We start from the raw sequence: 21,416 nt of genomic DNA, 5'->3' as shown, positions 1-21,416 counted from the left end.
AAAATATCAACTCTTTTCCTAAGACACACAGAAAGAAAGGGGAAGAAACCTGCCCACAGTCACTTTCTTCAACAGAGTGTATGTACCCCTTCCTGACACAAGGTTATGAAGCCAAGAATGCCAGGCCCCATAACCAGAATGTATCAGTCCGTTATACACCCTTGAGAAGGAGCAGCAACAGTGAGCAGCTTTACAACTCAACCCCTCAAATGCTCCAAGGGAAACACATGCACACTCATCAGTACATTCTGAATCCTGCCATGCCCCTCAGAGTCAGGGGCAGGGATGTTATGACTGAGGGCATTCCTCACCATGACAGCCGAAAAGTACATGCTGGTCACACCATACATGATGATGAAAATCCGGGCATCAGATAGGTTGCTAAAGCAGTAATAGAGACCAACTGCAAAAGTAAAAATAAAAAGAAGTAATAAGCAGCTACAATAAATAATCATAGACTCATGCAAGGATGTTTACTACAGAACTCTTTAAAATACCAAAAAGTCAGAAAACACCTATATCCAACATAAAAGATCTAATTTTTCTTTTTAATATTTTATTTACTCATTTGACAGACAGAGATCACAAGTAGGCAGAGAGGCAGGCAGACAGAGAGGGGGAAACAGGCTCCCTGCTGAGCAGAGAGCCTGATGCGGGGCTCAATCCCAAAACCCTGGGATCATGACCTGAGCGGAAGGCAGAGGCTTTAACCCACTGAGCCACCCAGGCGCCCCGAAAGATCTAATTTTTATAGTATATTTATGTAAGAGAATATAATACATCAATTAAAGTATTGCTGCAAGATATTATGGACCATTTGCCCTCTTACTTATCTCTGTACTTGTAAAAACAAATAATATATTTAAATATCATAACTCTAAAATAATACTCAATAACAGAAAATATGAATCTTTATAAAATGAAAAAAATTGGGGAGAAACTTCATCATCTCATTTTTATTCAATAAATTAACTGAATGAGGGGGCCTGGCTGGCTCAGTCAGAAGAGCATGTGACACTGGATCTCAGGGTCATGAGTTTGAGCCCCATGCTGTGTGCAGAGATTACAAAAAAAAAAAAAATTAATAAAAAAAATAACTAAGGGGTGCCTGGACAACTCAATCAGTTATGGTCATGATCCCAGGGTCCCAGGATCAAGCCTTGCATAACACTCCCTGCTCCGCCGGGAGTCTGCTTCTCTCTTTGCCCCTCACCTCACTTGTGCTCTCTCTCTCTCACTCTCTCTCAAATAAAATCTTGCAGAAAAACAAACAAAAAAAACCCTAAAATAAATAAATAACTGGATCAATATATATCAAAATGTGAACAGTAGCAATAGGAATGTGAAGAAAACTGAAATGTTTATGTTTTTCAACTTGTCTATATTTTTTACAAGAGACAACTTAATTTCATAAGAAAAAAATTAGAAGTTACATTACTTTTAAAAAAAAAAAAAAAGGAGGAAGCACCCCACCTCTAGTAAATCCAAAAACGTATCTGGATTGGCTAGAACGTAAGTAGCTGAGTCTTTACTATCAGCCACGCCTATTCTCAAACTTCAATACTGCTAAGGAATAAACAGAGAAGAATCATGGATAGGGGATGAGAGAGAGAGGTACACTGAAAGTACTCAAAAACCAAAACCAAAACCTGAATCCAAATGCAAGCTGAATTTTAACTTATAACACAAATGAACAGAAAACTATAAGGCTCTGAACTTGCCAGCATCTCTAACTGTTCAACTTCTGACTTCTACTCTGCCTCAAATATTAGAAAAATGCTTAGCCATCCTTTGCATGGCATAGGGTAAAGGGGAAAGAACAGAAACAACAAAACACAAGGATGGGGGTAATTTACTTATTTAAATCAAATGATCTTTTTTTTTTTTTAAAGATTTTATTTATTTATTTGACAGAGAGAGAGAGATCACAAGTAGGCAGACAGGCAGACAGAGAGAGGGGGAAGCAGGCTCCCTGCGGAGCAGAGAGCCCAATGTGGGGCTCAATCCCAGGACCCTGGGATCATGACCTGAGCTGAAGGCAGAGGCTTTAACCCACTGAGCCACCCAGGTGCCCTCAAATGGTGTTTCTTACAAAAGAAGGCCACCTCAGAACAAGGCAGACAAACCTGGAAACATGAAGACCAGAAGCTGAAGATCAAAATAGTACGAGGACCAGGTCGTGGGCTGGTGTTCAGACACAGAAGCAATGATGGGGATGTTGTTCTTAGCATAAGAAGGATCCAGCAGTGAGTAGAAACGCCCCGTCCAGGGAGATATTTTTCCTGGCAGCAAAGAAGCAACAAACGTTTCACAATCATTCCTGAAACAAAATAACCTCTGATCCTAACTAACCACAATTTTCCATTTTAATAAGCGTCTCTGAGACAGAGAAGGATTAGGTTTTTGTTAAAATGCCATCATTACTTTGAGAATATCATTCCATCCTTTCTTTCAAAGTTGAGAGTACTTTTTGTCAGCACAGCTAGCAAAGTAAAATCTGGCTGTACATGAACTCAGAGATGGGAGGCAAAAGTGCATTCTCCAAGGGTTTTAGGTCAAATTTGGCAACCATGGCCAACTCTATAAACTAAGTCAGCTCCATCCTCCAGTGCTGCTCCAAAGTAGACAATACATAGAGACATGGGCAGTATCAGATCAACTAAGAAGTGAGGAAAACGTGGCATGCTAAACAGCCATGGGTTAGTGCCTATGGGATTAGACAAGGCCATGTTTGTAGGATATGGCCAGCGGTACTGATTTTTCCCACCCTACCAAGAAGAAAGAAAAAAAAAAAAAAAAAGAGGAGAAAAACTAGCAAGGTGAGATACAGTCCTTTCACCAAGTGTGTTTCTGACATTAAGGGCTACTCTAACAAGACATTCTACACAGAATCCAAACACTGGGGTGACAAGTGGACTGAATGTGAGGAAGCAGAACTTTATAATCTTGGGAGGAAAAGAATGACTCTTTCTGTGGTCAAGAAATAACCTATATTTTTGAAGTTTACATGTTCCATACCCATTCACACAAGCTGTGAGCCTTCCCTACCTGTCAGCATGAGGAGAGCTCCCACGGTGAGAAGGACAAAGCCTACCAGAGAGATGACACTTCGGAAAAGAACTTCAAACTGCTGTGGATTCAACTTGCTGCGCAGATAATCCACGAAGGCATGGATCTGGCAGAGACCAAAGACCCCAAAGGCCGCCATGTGCTCTGATGAAAGGACAGGCTGTAGGTAAAAGCATGTATGTGACAATGCTGAAAAGCACTGGATCCAGCCTAGACCTGAATTATCCTGACCTAGTTTGGACCAAACAAAGGGTCAAATGAGTTCTGAGGCTCAGAGGATTTAGCCAATGGAGGGAAGGGTCTAATTCGCCCACCGCATTTTCCAAGGAGTACTTGGGGTCCTCCAAAAAATGCCATACATTATCATTATCATACCTCTGGCCTTTGCTCGGGCTATTTCTTTAGCCTAGATAGCAATTTTCTCATTTTTCCACAATTTGCGTCCACAGAAATTCTCATCACTCAAGGCCCAATGCAAATACCACTTCGCCTGATCTGCCAAACTGAAATCCATTATTCCCCTCTATGTTCAATGCACTTTAGATCTCTTCCATTACTTACTAATTCTTTCTTTGCTTAGATCAATGGTTCTCAAACTAGTGAGCACCATAACCATGGGGAAAGCAAAGACGAGAGTGTTAAGACAGACTGTGGAGTCCTCACCTAGAGTTTGATTCAGTGGGTCTCTGATGCAACCTCAGAATTTATATTTTTTTAATAAAAAATTTGGAGTTAATTTGCTTCTTCAGAATACTGAAATTTTTATTATTATTTTTTGTAATCTCTATACCCAACATGGGGCTCAAACTCACAATCCCAAGATCTTCAAGCGGCATGCTCTACTGAGTCAGCCAGCTGCCCCCAGAATTTGCATTTCTAACAAGTTCCTAGACAGTGCTGGTCCAGGAAATACATTTCCAGAATTGTTATATTACCGAATATAGACATCTGCCTGGTTTTCCTTCCCTGTAAGACTATAACTCCCTTAAGGACCAGGACTGTATTTTTAATTTTTATATTTCACTGATTAGCAAACTGCATACAGCAGGTGATCAGTAAGGAAACACTGCTGACCTCTGAATAAGAGTCCCATTTCTATCAGAATTTTACATGAGAAATCAAACAAACCACTTAATTCTTTGGTTTCACAGTTGTGTCTTAACACTATGAGTAATGTGGTTTAAATGTTTGTGTTCTGCTTCCTAAAGGACTTTCACACAGGCCCCATCAAGAAGTTCAAGGATCATTACTAATACAGGGACTCATCAACATTAAAAAGGACTGGAAATAACTTTGCATTTACATCAACTCAGCTCAAAATGTCTCTCCTCCAACAAACCTAAGCCAAATTAAAAGTCATTCAATTCTAACTTTATGCAACAAATCTTAACGCACCCTGGAAGCAGACTTTAATGACCAATGATTCTGTTGCTTCAATTAACACGACAGTCCCACGTTAGACTATGAGTAAGTCTTACTCTCTTCATCAGAATCCAAGATAAATTAAGCTAGTTGGAGCTGTTTAGAGAACACAGAAGAAGATAAAACTCTACTTGGGCACCTGGGTGGCTCAGTGGGTTAAAGCCTCTGCCTTCGGCTCAGGTCATGATCTCAAGGTTCTGGGATAGAGCCCCGCATCGGTCTTTCTGCTCAGCAGGGAGCCTACTTCCTCCTCCCTCTCTGCCTGCCTCTCTACCTACTTGCGATTTCTGTCTGTCAAATAAATAAATAAAATCTTTAAAACAAAAAACAAAAAAAAAAAAACTCTACTCAGTCTAGGGCTCACCTGAAAACCCACAAAGGAGATCTGCATGGAAAGAATGGTGCCCAGGCAGTAAACAGTACAGTAGGCCACATAGATCCGATGGGAGAAACGTCCTGTGAGCATCAGCACCAGTACATGAAGAGGAATCAAGTTGATCAAGAACACATAACCTCCCCATGAAGAGACCTATGACAGAATAAAAAAGAACAGTTCCTCTCAGTACTCCTCCTCAGACCCCACTATAACTTCGGGTATTACCTGTGACCTTACAAAGAACATCTCTTTACAATCTTCATTTATGCCAAGTGGCTTAAAGAGCTTAAATAACTGACTTCTTTAAATAGGAAAATCAAATTCATACCTATTACTGTAACTCAATCCCCTATTCTCTATATCTCCTGCCATCATGATCACAAAAGTAGTACAGAACCCTCAGGGTTAATCCAGATGCAATCGATTATAATGTTATAGGGAGGATTTAAGGATTCATAGCAAGTAGAAGCAGTTAAGAGAAGTCTAAGTGAACACATAAGACTGAACAGGAAAAAATATAACCAATATGTACCCATAGGACATATGATATCTGGAAAACTTTAAAAATTAAAACATTATCTCTGCCTTGCTATTACACAATAGACGGATATCCACACCTGCCTTGGACTGGGCTTTCTAGGGACACAAGAGACAATAAAGACTTCTAGCCTCCAATTCATGGTCTCAAAGCCCAAGAGCTATTTCCAGTTTCTATCAGTTGATCCCAACAGAGACACTCATGGAAGAAAGAAGTGAAAAGTTACCATGTAGAAATAAGCAAGGGCACATTTGGCCGCCCAATAGATGGAACCAGTCTTTACTGCTTTGATCCACATGTAGTAGGTGAGTAGCATGCAAAAGATGGCAATTCCTGCAGAAAAAACAGAGTAACAATTCAATAAAAGGCCATACTGGCACAATGTTTAATAATACTATTCTGGGGGGCCTGGGGGGCTCAGTGGATAAAGCCTCTGCCTTCGGCTCAGGTCATGGTCTTAGGGTCCTGGGATCGAGCCCCTCATCGGGCTCTCTGCTCAGCAGGGAGCCTGCTTCCTCCTCTCTCTCTCTCTGCCTGCCTCTCTGACTACTTGTGATCTCTGTCAAATAAATAAATAAAATCTTTAAAAAAAAAAAAAGAAAAGAAAAGAAAAGAATACTAATTCTGGCAGTGCCTAGGTGACTCAGGTGGTTAAGGGTCTGCCTCGGCTCAGGTCATGATCCCAGGGTCAGGCATCAGGCACTTTCACCCTCTGACCCTCCCCCATGCTTGTCCGTTCTCCATGATTAAATAAATAAATAAAATCTTTAAAAAAAAAAAAAAAAAAAGACTATCCATTTCTTAGGGCACCTGACTAGCTCAGTCAATTAAGCATCTGCCTTTGGCTCTGATCAGGATCCCAGAGCACTGGCTCCATGCTCAGCAGGCAGTCTGCTTCTCCCTTTTCCTCTGTGCCTCCCTACCACTCATGTTCTCTCTCACTCTCTCAAATAAATAATAAAATATTTTTTAAAATATATAATAGGGGGGCGCCTGGGTGGCTCAGTGGGTTAAGCCACTGCCTTCGGCTCAGGTCATGATCTCAGGGTCCTGGGATCGAGTCCCGCATCGGGCTCTCTGCTCAGCAGGGAGCCTGCTTCCTCCTCTCTTTCTCTCTGCCTGCCTCTCTGCCTACTTGTGATCTCTCTGTCAAATAAATAAATAAAATCTTTAAAAAAAAAAAAAAAAAAATATATATATATATATATATATATATATATAATAGGGACACCTGGGTGGCTTAGTTTGTTGAGCTGCTGCCTTCAGCTCAGGTCATGATCCTAGGGTCCTGGGACCGGGTCCCACAACAGGCTCCTTGCTCAGTGGGGAGCCTGCTTCTCTCTCTGCCTCTGCCTGACATTCTGCCTGGTTGAGTGCTGTCTCTCTCTTTCTGATAAATAAATAAATAAAATATTTAAAAAAATAAATTTTAAAAAATGTATAGTAATAATAAAATCTTTTAAAAAAAATTATTCATTTCTCTTATCTAGAAAACAAAGTAAATGATTACAATGTTAAAATATTAGTAACATTCAACACTAAACTAACTCTACTTTTATAACTCCAGAGAAGAGCAAAAGGCCTTACATAAGGAAAATTACCAGCTACCTTTCTGGAGGAAATGACAGAAAGAGAGATTATAAATTTGTCTGAGTCCCTTCCTCCCATTTGTAATCTTCTCACCCAGATACCATTTTTGCTACTGCTAACATCAGATATGAACTCAGATTCTACTGCACTTCCTCAAGATCTACTGAATAATGAGATGAACAGATCATCTTCAGTATTTTAAGTCTTACCTTCATTATCATAGGAGCCAGCCACAGATCGGGAGATATATCCAGGAACTACAGCAATCATGGCAGCAGCAAGAAGCCCAGCCCCTGCGTCCTTTAAGAAAAGAGGGGTAACAGGAAGTTAACATCATTCACTCCTGACAGACGAGGATCCACTTGTCCATTCTACTTAAAATGGGCCAAGAGAACAGTCCAACAGTTTCCAAGGTAGAAGTGATGCTACAAGTCCTAGAAATGTTCACAGCACGAGAAAGCTAAAAACTTCACAAGCAATTCCCCATGATAAGACCAGTTTCTCTGAAACGGAATACACATCTGCTAAGGACAGACAAATTATGTAAGCTGTCAGACATCAGACACTGCCCCAGAATGGGCTGTTTGGCTGGAGTATTCCCAGGCTTATGAATACTATCCCTAACAATATCTGCACACTGCTGAACAGTCACACCTCTAAAAGGTATGCAAGGATAATCAAAGGAAGACAATTATTACCTAGTCAAAAAGCCAAAAGGTGATCATCTATCTGGACTAAAGCTGACAGGAGCTTGGATAATCAAGTTGTAATATCACAAAGCAATCTGTGAGCTCAGAAGAGAGGAACAACAAAATATAACTCATCACTCCAAAAGCGAGTAAGGACTTATCTGTTGAAAGAGTCAGATTTGGAAGAAGAGCAGCAAAGAGAAAGATGAAAAGGTTTCCAAACTAAACTCAAGTGTCCCAAGACCTCCTACTAGTTTATCACCTCTCAGGTATCTCCCTGACACCATAGCCACAAACTAAGAATAGCATCCAAGAAGCCAGGATCAGCAATCTGGAACCTAGAAATAGAGAGTCAGTACTGTGAAGCCTACTACAACAGTGGTTTAATAATTTTTAAATAATGTTTAAAAAAATCAACAAATAATGGCTAAATGTGCACTGCCAGTAGGAAATATTAACCATTCTGGAACACTTCCTGTGTTTTTCCTCTCCCTTAGGTTGTAAGAACTTCGAAATCTAAAGCTCACCTTTCACATTTTAAATGTTTTTCTTTTCCTTATGTAGAAATTTACATTTGGCCTTCAAATGTTCTCTCTAAGAACAAACAGTTGTTAATACAGAGAAACCACATATTCTAAGGAAGGGACTGGAGTGAACCCAGTAATTCAGCCTAGCCAAAGCTGTCTTTAGTCTCTGGCTCCCTGCCCTTCTCTGGCCCTTGGTCCCCCACCCTCTAGCATCTACTAGAGGGGTTCAACATTCATTCCCAAGCCTATCACCCCAAATCCTTCACCTTGAGCTCTTTGGTAAGGTGGTACGTGACGATAGTGGTGAAGGAAGAGAAGAGAGGGGCCAGGAACACACAGACATTCCGAATGTCGATGGTGATGTGGAAAAAATGGAGTACATGGTAGATTGCAGCAGAAGTGATCATTAAGCCTGTAACAGGAAGAAGAAAACCCATTAGGTTATCTTGAGACAATGAACTTAAGGGAAAGAGAAAGAGAAAACGGAAGTATCAATAAAGTGGTAACATAGACCCAGACAAACCATCAGAAATACTAACACAGAAACTGTGGTAGGCCTATAAATTCCAGAATTTATGAAAATTCAGCCATCCCCAACTCCCAGACATGTTCTCCTGTATACATAAGATCCATTTTTAGGAATCTATAATCAGAATGAAGTTACAGTCGTCACAAAATGAAGATATTAAAAATAAGGGAAACTGCTCTATAATATAGAAATGCCTTCTCTTAAAAAATTTTTTTTAAATCCTGTTCCTCTCACCTGGATAAATTGTTCCTCCAATGATTCGTCCCAAAGGGTACCAGGCCCGGTCATCAAACCAGTTATGGAATTTATAAAATCCCTCTTCAGCCAGGAACCGGGTAGTCCGATAATTAAAGTATCTATGGCAAGAAAGAAATGATGTGGGTCTCCTCCCCTTCGTACTCAAACACTTGTACCAATTTGAAGAGAATTTTGTTCCTCAGGTTTCACCACTGAGAAACTTAACCATTACTCTAATAAAAATCAATTTGGTACCAAAAATTATGCCAAGAATGAAAATCATTTTATATTACCCTAAGTCCCCTCAATTCTATCCTTGTCTCAACTAACGCACTGCTTCCCTAAGAAGGAACTGCCACTGGAGCCTAACTCAAGCAGGATACTTCTTCACCAGCATGACAATTAGCAGGCATAAGCACCAGTCAGAGAATTGAAGCACCAAACACAAAACAGCTGAGATGCAGGCACCAATAAATTTGGCCCTTTCCAAGAGACAGGAACATACAAAAGAACATTTTGATGCCACACAGGAGTACATAAGGACAACTTCAAGTGATCAGCACCTCTGAAGATGTTGATATAACACCCACACACCTTACCATTTTTTTAATCAACTAAGTAACACAAACTTTTTTTTTTTTTTTTTTTTAATTTGCCAGAGGGAGACACAGCAAGAGAGGGAATACAAACAGGGGGAGTGGGAGAGGGAGAAGCAGGCTTCCAGCCAAGCAGGGAGCCCGATATGAGGCTCGATCCTAGGACACTGGGATCATAACCCAAGCCAAAGGCAGATGGTTAATGACTTGAGCCACCCAGGCGCCCTGTAACAAAAACTTCGTAATGAGTGCTTAAACTTACAACAAGTCCTACTCATGTTATCTAAAATAGTTCTCTACGTCACCACATAATAACATAAAAATATAAATTACACAAAAACATGTGAGGAATGCCTGTCAGGCGCAGTTGGTGAGCACGTGACTCTTGATCTCAGCGTTGTAAGTTTGAGCCCCACTGGTTGTAGAGATTCCTTAAAAATAAGATATTTAAAAAGAATATTTGATATAAAATGCTTGGAGTTAGACATGGAAAGACACAATTCTTTAGGTCCAAGGTACATAACCTCTTAAGTTTCTTATTTTAAAAGAATAAGAGAAAAAAATATTTTTAAAAAAATAGAATAGGGGCGCCTCGGTGGCTCAGTGGGTTAAGCTGCTGCCTTCGGCTCAGGTCATTATCTCAGGGTCCTGAGATCGAGTCCCACATCGGGCTCTCTGCTCAGCAGGGAGCCTGCTTCCCTCTCTCTCTCTCTCTGCCTGCCTCTCTGCCTGCTTGTGATCTCTCTGTCAAATAAATAAATAAAATCTTTAAAAAATATATAGTGAGAATAAAAATAAGAATGACCAACAGACAATGAAAAGATGGTCAACATCACTCCTCATCAGGGAAATGCAAGTCAAAACCACAATGAGATACCACCTTACACCTGTCAAAATGGCTAAATTAAAAAAGACAAGAAATAACAAGTATGGTGAGGATATGGAGAAAAAGGAACCCTCATGCACTGCTGGTGGGAGTGTAAATTGGTACAACCACTGTGGAAAATAGTACAGAGCTTTCTCAAAAAATTAAAAACAGAAATACTATATAACCCAGTAATTCCTCTACTGAGAATTTACCTAAAGAAAATGAAAACAGGGGCACCTGGGTGGCTCAGGTGTTAAGTATCTGCCTTCGGCTCAGGTCATGATCTCAGGGTCCTAGGATCAAGTCCCGCATTGGGCTTCCTGCTCAGTGGGAAGCCTGCTTCTCCCTCTCCCATCCCCCCTGCTTCTGTTACCTCTCTCGCTGTTTCTCTATCAAATAAATAAATATCTTAAAAAAAAAAAAAAGAAAATGACAACACTAATTTGAAAAGATACATGCACTCATATGTTTACTGCACTATTATCTACAGTAGACAAGATACAGAAACCACCTACGAGTCCATCAATATATGACTGGATTAAGGATGATATGGCATATATATACACACACATATACATATATACACAGATGCAATATTACACAACCATAAAAAGATGAGATTATGCCATTTCCAGCAACATGGATAGACCCAGAGGGTACTGGGCTAAAAGAAAGACCGGATGACAAAGACAAATACCATATGACCTCACAGTAATAAACAAAAAGCAGAATCAGACCTGTAAAAACAGAAAACAAACTGATGCTTACCAGAGGAGCAGAGGTTGGGGGGATGGGCTAAATGGATGAAAAAGCATGGGAAACATAGGCTTCCAATTATAGAATAAGTCACAAGAGTAAAAGCCATGGCATAAGGAATATATTCAATGATACTTTAATAACACTGTTATGGTGACAGATGATAGCTACATTTGTGCTGAACACACCATAATGTATAAACCTGTCCAGTCACTATGCTGTACGCCTAAAACTAATGGAACACTGTGTACCAATTATATTCAAATAAAAATTTAATTAAAAAAGTAAAAAGAAGTTTAAAAAAAGGAAAAAATATAAATAAAAATATAAATAAATAAAAGGAATTTTTAATTACTAAAGGTAATGATGACTAACTACCTTTCCTGCCCATCCCTCTAACCCTGTTTCCCTCTTGGTCAGTCAAGTTTGAGCAGCTGAAGTAAGCAGAAGTAGCAGATGGCAGAAATTTCTATCCTTCTATTTGTTGCTGATGAATGTTATTTTGGTTAACTGTCAGAGAAACACAAGGATGAAGGTAGCAGGCAGTCAACATATGTGAGAACTATGTTCTTTACCTAAGGGCAGGCAGGACAAGCCAGAGAAAGTATAAATTAGTGGGAAGAGGTCTGGACTGTGGTCACAAGACAGGCCTCAGTTTCCTGCTCCACAAAAGCAAGCATCAAATCACAAAATCTTTATAGTTCCTTCTAGGTCTGGCTACAAAGCAGACAGTCTCATTTTCCCTGATCATCTCACCTCAGTGTTACAGAGAAAAAGCTGTAACAGACTGGTGATCAAGAAACAAAAGGATATATTTTCTCATTCATGAGAAAAAATAAATTTATTTAAGAGGCCCCAAAGAAAGTACTTGTGTGCCTCTAAAATGCTTTCAAATACCTACACAAAATAACAAATTTGTAAATCAACTCTTATCAATGCTCCATAAGCTGATAGATGCTATTTTTAAAATATTAACAACACTTGAAGAATTCTGGATTTCCAAATGTTTAATTAGGCCTAAACTTAAGGCAATAAAACACAGTGACTCTAGTGTCTAGAGATGGACAAACCTAGATTCAAATCTTGACTCTTCCAAACATGTAGCCTTCAATAGCCTCTCCCAGCCTCAGTCTCCTCATTTATATAGGAGAAAACAGCACCTCCATCTCACAGGGTTGTAGACTTAGAAATAGTCTGTGAAACAGTGCTTGAAATAAAATGAATACTCCCCTAAAATCCCTAATCAAACTCATGGCTTTAAATTCTCTCCAATATCTTAGAACTTAACCAATAGGGCCCAATTCCTATCATACAAATTGTTAAACAAAGTCATAAATCTCAAGTTCAAGACTTGTGATTTTTCTTTTGAGCCTTATACACACACCAGGCCCCTTTCCCTCAATTTGTATCACTAACTGTGGACCACACTGAGCAGCCAGACTTCTCTTAGGCTAGCCACCTAATGAGTTCAAGAGACTTACCAGGTTAATTCCAACAAAAATGTCTCAAAAGGAAGCAATTATCTCCTTTGGAAAACTTGAGGGTTTTTTGCTCTAAATATATGTGCTCCCTAGCACATCCCCAACACCAAGAGCTGATTAGAATGTGAAATTTGAAACCCATGAACCTGAAGGTTTTCCAAAGCAAACATCAGTCCAAGCAAAAGTACTCACGGATCAAACTCATGGATGACACTTTCAAATCTCAGGACAGCAAACAGACGAGTGGAGAACGCTGCAAAACCAAGAGAGATAGTATTTTAATGGTAGTCTGCCATGAAATATAGTAGATTAATATATTATAGAGATAACAGTATTATCAAGCAAAGAAGTCACAGGAAATATAAACTGATTCCTAAATAGGGGGTTCCTGGCTGGTTTAGTCAGTATAGCATGTGACTCCTGATCTTGGGGTCACAGGCTAAACCCGATGTTGGGGGTTGAGTTTACTTTAAACAAAAAAAAAAAAGAAGAAGAGAGAAAGAGAGAGAGCTCTGAATAAATTATTTATCCATCTCTCCCACATAGGGGAAACAAAAGAATTTCACTATCCCTGACAATGCCACCTAGGCATTGTAACATAGGCAGACATAGGCAGGACACATTTAACTCATTATTAAGGCGTTGAACAGTGCATTCACATATTAATACTGCACTCAACTTACATGGTCATTTTTTCTATATGTTGACCTCCCCTCCCCACAACTAACCTTTACTTTGGAGCAAACTAAGAGGTAAAGCAAATCAAGACTATACTTACGACTCATCAAGAACTAAAAAATCTAAAAAATAAATTAATTAATTAAAAAAAAAACAGTAAGTTCTGAAGAGATTTTCAGAAATACTAAAAGTAGGCAACTAGAAACTAGACTGAAGACAACTGTCTTTTACAAAATTCAGTGTCCAAGGGTCCCCAGTATATCTTTCAGTCCTAAGAGAAAAGAGAATGAGCACAGCATGTTTCCCATTCTTTCTCAGATGATCTCTAGTCCTACTTCTATAATCCTGTGTCTCTTATATCATCTTCAAAAAATTATACTGATGGATAACAGTAAAAAGAACACATCACAATCTACTGAAAAGAACGAGGCATTTAAGAAAGCCATTCTTGGTTGTTGTTTTTTTTTTCAAGATTTTCCCCTTCCCATCCCCAGAGAAAGCGAGGTCCACATGCACACTCACATAACACAGCTGCCATTGACAGAATGAGAAGCTTCAGAAGTGTGTCCTGCTTCTCATAGGACAACCGCAAAAATCCCAGCTTAGTCATCTTGACATCAATGGGTAGCAGCAGATGACACTCAAATAGCTGAAATGGAAAAGTCATCAGTGTAGGATATTAAACACTTTCAACTTATCTAATTCATTTTCTTATTTTATGGTGGCAAAAATCCATAAAAGAGGCAGGGGCTAATGAACATGCCAGAGAGGGTCAGAGCTAATACTAACACCCAAGCCTTGCCTAAGGTATGACTGACTGGCAAGGAAGTAAGCCTAAGTCAGGTCTATGTGCCAAGACTCAAAAGGAGTGACTGGACTCTTTATCACCATAATTCTGCTTCCCACTCCTTCACAGCTAACAAGTACAGAATACTGTGGTACAACGGGAGTAAAGAGCAAACAGGGGAATAGAAAAAAGGTGGTTGGGGAAGAGATACAAAGAAAATTGGAAAGACTGGAAATAGAGGAAAAAAATAATTAAATGGAGAAAGAGAGCATTCTAGAAAAAAGCAGAAATGTATGAAAGAAAGCAGGAAATGAATACTAAGTACAGAGGTGAAAAGAGAAATCAGATAAATAAGTCATGATTGAATATCCCTGATCTGTGGCCGCCCTGCATTTCAGCAGCAACCACTGACTGGGTACAAGCTTCTTTCTGTTCCAAATCCCAGTGGGGTCATAGGGTCAACTAAAGAGCATGACTGTTCACTAATGCAAGTAGTGAAGCACTCAAGAGGGAGAGCTATGCATACACAGATCACTGCACTTTCAATTCCATATATCACACTGCAACGACTGCTCAGATCTACAGCCAATGCCAGCTGCCTGTCTCAAGACTTGTCTGTAACTGACACTGCTGATTTAAGCCACTGATCTGAGTGACAGCTCATGGACCTAGATGACAATCTGAAGGCAAAAGAAAATGAATTTTTCCTACTGAAGCAAGAAAAGCACAGGGAAGAAAAAAAATTAGATTAAAATAAAACGTGGAAAGGAGGTTATCTATTTCTGTTTAAGATAGTGCTACCTTCTTTTTCTTTTTTTTTTAAGATTTTATTTATTTATTTGAAAGAGAGTAAGAGAGAGAGCATGAGTGGGTGAAGGGGAGAAGCAGACTTCCCTGCTGAGCAGGGAGCCTGACGTGGGGCTCGATCTGAGGACCCCAAGATCACCTGAGCCGAAGGCAGATGCTATATAGTGCTACCTTCTTAAACTGTAAGCTGATCAAGGGCCAAACGATTAAGAATATAGTAATAAAGGATATGCAACATTGTCAAGGCTGCGGGGGGGGGGGGGGGCTGCATCCTTCCCAATCTTTTTCTCACTATTACTGGAGGAAAAGATAGGAAAAAATAACACGGGACTAGGTGGAAGGCATAAAGAATCATACATTCCTAGCTCCAACATCATCTTTCCCCTAATTAACTGTCCCAGAGGGGCAGTTTTACATGTGTTTTTAAATTAAAACCCCAACGTTTCACCCTATCTTGCAATCAAAAATAAACATCTAACTTTAGGAAGTCAATAAACCCGCCACACCCCGCAGGTCTGTATCTGTTTTTCTGGAATGCCTGAAACAGAAAAATGGTTACACCACTGAGCTGATAGGAGCCACATGCCCAGGAAATGAAAGGACTAGAGCTGGACCAGAATACTGAGTACGGGAACTGGTAATTTAAGTCCGGACATTAACAGAGTTTTCCTAGTGTGCTCTCTGGTCATTTTCGCTTATCGCTAAAGTAAATACGAGCAGAGACACTTTTATACACTTAGCATCTGCTCTCCCCAACGGTGCCTGGGAGCTGTGGCATCCTAGTCCCACCCTCGTTCTAGTTTCCAGGGCTGTAACTTCCCCAGCCCAGTTTGCCCACACACTTCCTCGTACCCTCTCACTCTTGTACTCCCCGCCTCACGCCCCTCTTCTGCTCACTCCAGCAGGTCCCAACTCCCTGCCTCCCTCCTTCACAGAACTCAACACCTCTGACACCAGCCACCGCGGGCACCCCACCCCGTCAGCATCCTCAGCGCTTTCCTCTCCGGGACTAGTCCCAGGATCCGATCTTTCGCACGCCCTCCTGGCCCTAAGCGCACGCCCCATCCCGGACCTTCACATCCTTCCATTCCAGGATATCTCCACCCCACATCCCACGCCCCCTCCCCTGCAAGGCCCTAGACACCGCTTCACGCACGCCACCCGCCGCCATCAGAGCCCCACCTCCTGCTCTTCGTTCAGCGCCACCAACAACCTGGGCTGCACCTGCAGCTAATTCTCAAGTTATAGCCTAAGGCCTTCTCACCTGGCCAGCGTTCCTCAGGAATCCGCTCTGCTCCCTCTGCCATCCGTTCAGCGGCGCACCCAACCCTGGCAGCGGCCTGGTCCGCCTCCTGGACCTTTTCCCATTGGCTGGCTCAGGTCCGCTACCACACGTCGAAGGAGAGATAGGATTGTGGAACTGTCTGTCAGAGACAGAGGCGAGGACAAAGCCGCGCTCCCACTTCTTAAATGGACAATACAGATATCACTTAGCAGCTAGGAGGCGGGACTTCGTGTTCCCGCTGAGCTGTGATAGGCTCGCTCGTGAGAGCGAGAGCGCGGAAAGAACGTGCTCGGAACAGTTTGGTTGAGAGCAGAGGAGTGACGTGTCGGTCTGCAGACCGAGGAGTCGCGGGGTGAAGGTGTGGCGGGTTTACCCCAGTCATGTGACCAGAAGCGGAAACTACGCGAAGCAATAAACCGAATCTACAAATCCCAGAAAACAGGCCTGGAGGCTTCTCGTCTCAGTTTGGGAGAAAAGTGCAAAAATCGACTGTTACCTAACATAAAGTTAAAGGAGAGGAGGGAAGACTCTTCTACCTATGCTTGATGAAAACTCAAACGGTTTCTGGTCCAGACCGCTACATCTTGTACAGGATGAGAATTCGCTCAAGAGTTGTTTCTGGCAGTGCTCCAGTAAACTGCGATAGACGAGAGAGCCCGGCCACATTTCTCGAAGCGTATCCCTTTCGTAAGCCCCGGACTTCGTGAGCGAGCATCCCAAGGCCTGAAGGGATTGTGGGGGGATAAGCTGGCAGGGTCTCCGCTGGCTGACTAGTAGTCAGCCACTGCCGCAGGGGCAGCCCTTCCGAGCGGTAGACAGGCTTTCTTGGGACACCCAGCACGCAGCCTTGCTGTGTGCCTTGTCAGCTCGCCCCTTTGTGAGATACCTGCCAGGAAAGCCGCCCTAACCACTCTCCTTACTTTCTCCCGCTCAACCACACCCGCCTCCCCCCAAAAAGCAATGCTGAGGGTAGGGAAGAGGGCGAAGGACGAAGTTCAGCAGCCAATTCCAGAGCCCCTCAAACACTCATGTACACACACACACTACAGTGGGCAAAAGCTCCACTAAAAAAAATGGGAGCGTCGGTAACTCCTCAAAGTCAGCGCCAATGCCATTCATTTATCTTATTGACGCTGCTATGAATGCAGCTGAACATATGGAAAGCACATTTGAATCTGTGCTTCAAAATCAGTGCTTTTCACAATTCACATGACCAGGTTGACCCTGGAACGTTATGATTCGACAGCTGTCTGCTTTTTTGTTTTGTTTTTTTACAATGTGTTCAATGTAATTTTATTAACGCATGGAAACTAAAGCTGAACCTAAAGGAATGGCGGAGCTTCAAGTAAATGCTTCTGGAAAACAAGAATGGGAACGGTCGGTTCTGTCAAAAAAGAAAAAAATTAAAATTAGATTCCTTTAAAGTTAAATATATATATATATATATATATATATATATATATACACACACACACACACACACACACATACATACTATTTGAAGAACAGAAGATCTTGGGTTTTCATCAATTTTTTAAAAAATGATTGAACATGTTTCTTTTTTTTTTAAGATTTTATTTATTTATTTGACAGAGAGAAATTACAAGTACACTGAGAGGCAGGCAGAGAGAGAGAGAAGGAAGCAGGCTCCCTGCTGAGCAGAGAGCCCGATGCGGGACTCAATCCCAGGACCCTGAGATCATGACCTGAGCCGAAGGCAGCGGCTTAACCCACTGAGCCACCCAGGCGCCCCTGAACATGTTTCTTAAAGGGAATCCTTTTAAGTTTCCGGTGGTAAAACTAAGTCATCTTTTTCAAAAGTCAAAATATACTACTAAAGAACAAAGTTTAAAAACTGAAGCTGATTTTTTAATGATTGTATTTATTTATTTGACAGAGATAGAACACACAAGCAAGGGGGAGCTACAAAAGGAGAGGGAGAAGCGGGCTCCTTGCTGATCAGAGAGCCTGTGGTGGGGCTCTATCCCAGGCTTCTGGGATCATGACCTGAGCTAAAGGCAGGCGATTACTGGACTGAGTCACCCAGGCACTCCCTAAAGCCGATTTTTAGGTTTATTATTTTTTTTAAAGGCGGATTCTTTACTACCAGTTGATAGGGAAAGTTTTATCTATAATGAAAGTTGGGACAGCAAAGTCATGGGGGGAAATACTGTAAACCCAGAGATCATACATGATTTCAACATATTAGTTAAGCCTTCTCCCTCCTGCTTTACCGGACACCAAATGTTTTGAGTTGGCACTTTTCAGAAACACTATTTTTACTATTCCACCAATTGCTTAGAATAATAGCTTAGAATTTTGCTTGCTTTATAGGAGTCAGGTCATTACTGTGGAGCTCATGGTCTTTCCTGAAGTGGCTACTTACCTTTTTTACATCATTAATCAAAAGAATACATATAAAAAAAAAAAAAGAATACATACCTTCATCTCATCTGAGGCGCACCAGAGAAAGAGTATTTATTCTCTTCTTGAAGATTATCTCTCGAGCATCTACCTTTCCAAGTGTGCTGCAAAGCCATGTTACCAAGATTTCTTTTTAATGCACTTATTTCACTATTTCATGTTTGGTAGGGTGCTTTTTGTTTTAATTAGCCATCTATTTCTTGGATTTATTTTTCCCATTGGTAGATTTTTCAAGTAACTTTTTCAGAAAAGCTGAATGGAAAGCAAACAATGCCCTTTGTTTTTGCCCTTTATAACATGGCTAGAATTATGAGAACAAAATGGGGACCCACACGTCCCTATACACATGACCACACAAAAAAAGCATCCTTTTTGGGACGTGCTTGGGTGGCTCAGTGGGTTGAGGCTCTGCTTTCAGGTCAGGTCATGATCTCAGGGTCCTCAGATCCAGCCACATATCACATCCAGCTCTCTGCTCAGCAGGGAGCTTGCTTCTCCCTCCCCATCTGCCTGCCTCTCCGCCTACCTGTGACCTCTCTCTCTCAAATAAGAATCTTTTTTTCAAAACTTAAAGTTTAGGGGTGCCTGGGTGGCTCAGTGGGTTAAGCCACTTTCTTCGGCTCAGGTCATGATCTCAGGGTCCTGGGATTGAGTCCCGAATCAGGCTCTCTGCTCAGCAGGGAGCCTGCTTCCCTCTCTCTCTCTGCCTACTTGGGATCTCCCTCTGTCAAATCTTTTTTTTTTAAAAAAGTTTTAAAAAATTAGTTAAAAAAAAAAGCATCCTTTTTAAGGCATTATGACTTTATGTACTATTATCTGGAGTTGTTCCTGAGAAATCTAATGCCCATGTGAATCACAGTCTGTAAGTAGCCCATTTTTCTGATAAATGATTTTCCTTAGAGATCCCATCTAGGTATGTTTTCGTTTTTGCTCTTTTTCATCTTTATTCTCTGCACGTTCTATCTGAATACACCAATGTCATCATCAGTCCAGGAAACTTTCTTGGGTTTTATTCCTGTCTCCGTGTTCCTGTTCTCATTTCTGGAGAATGTCAGACCTCCTGATTCTTGGACATTTCCATGATTAATTTTTTCCATGTCTTGATCATTCTGCTCTATGTTCTGGGAAACTTCCTCGATTTTATCTTGCAGCTCTCTTAATTTAGGCTCCTTAGTGTCACTTACATACTTATCATTTTGTGTTTTTTCTTCATGATGTGTATTCCTTAATCCCCTTTCCCTATTTCCTGCCAGCCCCCCAAGGACCTCATCTCTGGTAACCATTTGTTCTCTGTAGTTAAGAGTGTTTCTTGGTTTGTCTTTTTTCTATGCTCATTTGTATCTTTTTTTTTTTTTTTTTAAAGATTTTATTTATTTATTTGACAGAGAGAAATCACAAGTAGGCAGAGAGGCAGGCAGAGAGAGAGGAAGGGAAGTAGGCCCCCCGCTGAGCAGAGAGCCCGATGCGGGACTCAATCCCAGGACCCTGAGATCACAACCCGAGCCGAAGGCAGCGGCTTAACCCACTGAGCCACCCAGGCGTCCCTGCTCATTTGTATCTTAAATTCCACATGAATGAGATCATATAGCATTTGTCTTTCTCTGACTTATTTCGCTTAGCATCGTATTCTCTAGCTCCATCTAGGTCATTGCAAATGGCAAGATTTCACTTTTTTCACTTTCTATGTATATACACACACACGCCTTCTTTATCCACTCACCTTTCAAAGCCTTCCAGTTTGGCTAATGTAAACGATGCTGCAATAAACATAAGGGTGCAAGCATCCCTTTCAATTAGTATCTTTGTACTTTTTGGATAAATTCCCAGTAGTGCAATTCCTGGATCACTGGGTGGTTCTTTTAATTTTTTGAGGAACCTCCATGCTGTTTTCCAGTGGCCACACCAGTTTGCATTCCCACCAACAGTGCATGAGGGTTCCTTTTTCTCTCCATCCTCACCAACACTTCTTGTGTTTTTTGTATTAGCCATTCTGCCGAGTGTGAGATAGAATCTCACTGTAGTTTTGATTTGCAGTTCCCTGACGATGAGTGATGTTGAGCATCTTTTCATGTGTCTGTTGGCCATCTGTAGGTCTTCTTTGGAGAAATGTCTGCGCACACCTGTCACTTTTATAAGCCATTTCATTTACTTCCACAACTGCTTTACGTTCCAAGAGCTTTCCCTTCTGTCCTGTTTTCACAATCTGTTCTTACTTTATGGATGCAGTAATTACCCAAATTTCTAAGAAAGCGGTTATTAGAATTTTTAAAGTTACCTTTTGTTCTGAAATTAAATTTCCTCCAGTGTCAGGAGGTATGTGCATTTGGAGAAATGCTCCAGAAGTGATTCTGATGCTGCTTATCCACAACTACTTACTGAAATAAGGTTTCTCTCAATCAAATGGGCACTATTTTTCCCATCGGTTTGAAAGGACTAAAAAACACTGAAACTTGAAATCAGAGAATGAGTGCAAGAATAGGAAGCGGAATGTACAGTGGCCTAACCTAACCTAACCTCTCATCTTGCTGAAGTTCCCTGAAATCCAATGTTTTGTCTAGCTTTGAAAAGTAGTGGGAATGGGAATGGAAATGGAAACTAGTAGCTGTTTGAATGTTATTTAAAAAAAATTTGCTTCATCACTTGCCACTCTCCCTCACTGTGCTGTTAGGTCCAAGAGGACACTAATCATCTTTCTGGTTCACCTTTGAATTCCCAATCCTTTGCAAAATGCCCAACAGAGAAGGCACTTCAATGTTA

At 41.1% G+C, this 21,416-nt stretch overlaps 1 protein-coding gene across 1 annotated transcript in view; it reads right to left on the bottom strand.

Moving 5' to 3' along the window:
* The window catches only part of STT3A (STT3 oligosaccharyltransferase complex catalytic subunit A), a 28,895-nt gene extending 12,552 nt beyond the window's left edge, over positions 1-16,343 (bottom strand). Inside the window, exons 1-11 of the mRNA XM_059184003.1 lie at positions 16,215-16,343; positions 13,879-14,005; positions 12,871-12,931; positions 8,975-9,096; positions 8,478-8,623; positions 7,205-7,295; positions 5,632-5,738; positions 4,856-5,020; positions 3,049-3,229; positions 2,127-2,282; positions 312-403 (exon numbers count right to left, since the gene is read on the bottom strand). Of these exons, the coding sequence (XP_059039986.1) occupies positions 312-403; positions 2,127-2,282; positions 3,049-3,229; positions 4,856-5,020; positions 5,632-5,738; positions 7,205-7,295; positions 8,478-8,623; positions 8,975-9,096; positions 12,871-12,931; positions 13,879-13,966 (1,209 nt within the window). The 5' untranslated portion in view covers positions 13,967-14,005; positions 16,215-16,343. The remainder of the gene's footprint in view (positions 1-311; positions 404-2,126; positions 2,283-3,048; positions 3,230-4,855; positions 5,021-5,631; positions 5,739-7,204; positions 7,296-8,477; positions 8,624-8,974; positions 9,097-12,870; positions 12,932-13,878; positions 14,006-16,214) is intronic.
* Between the last annotated feature and the right edge of the window lie 5,073 nt (positions 16,344-21,416).

The sequence above is a fragment of the Mustela lutreola genome, chromosome 1 (genome assembly GCF_030435805.1).
Source record: "Mustela lutreola isolate mMusLut2 chromosome 1, mMusLut2.pri, whole genome shotgun sequence".
NCBI classification, from domain to species: domain Eukaryota; kingdom Metazoa; phylum Chordata; class Mammalia; order Carnivora; family Mustelidae; genus Mustela; species Mustela lutreola.
The sequence above is the reverse complement of the archived record's forward strand: the minus strand, read 5'-3'. Positions and strand labels throughout refer to the sequence as shown.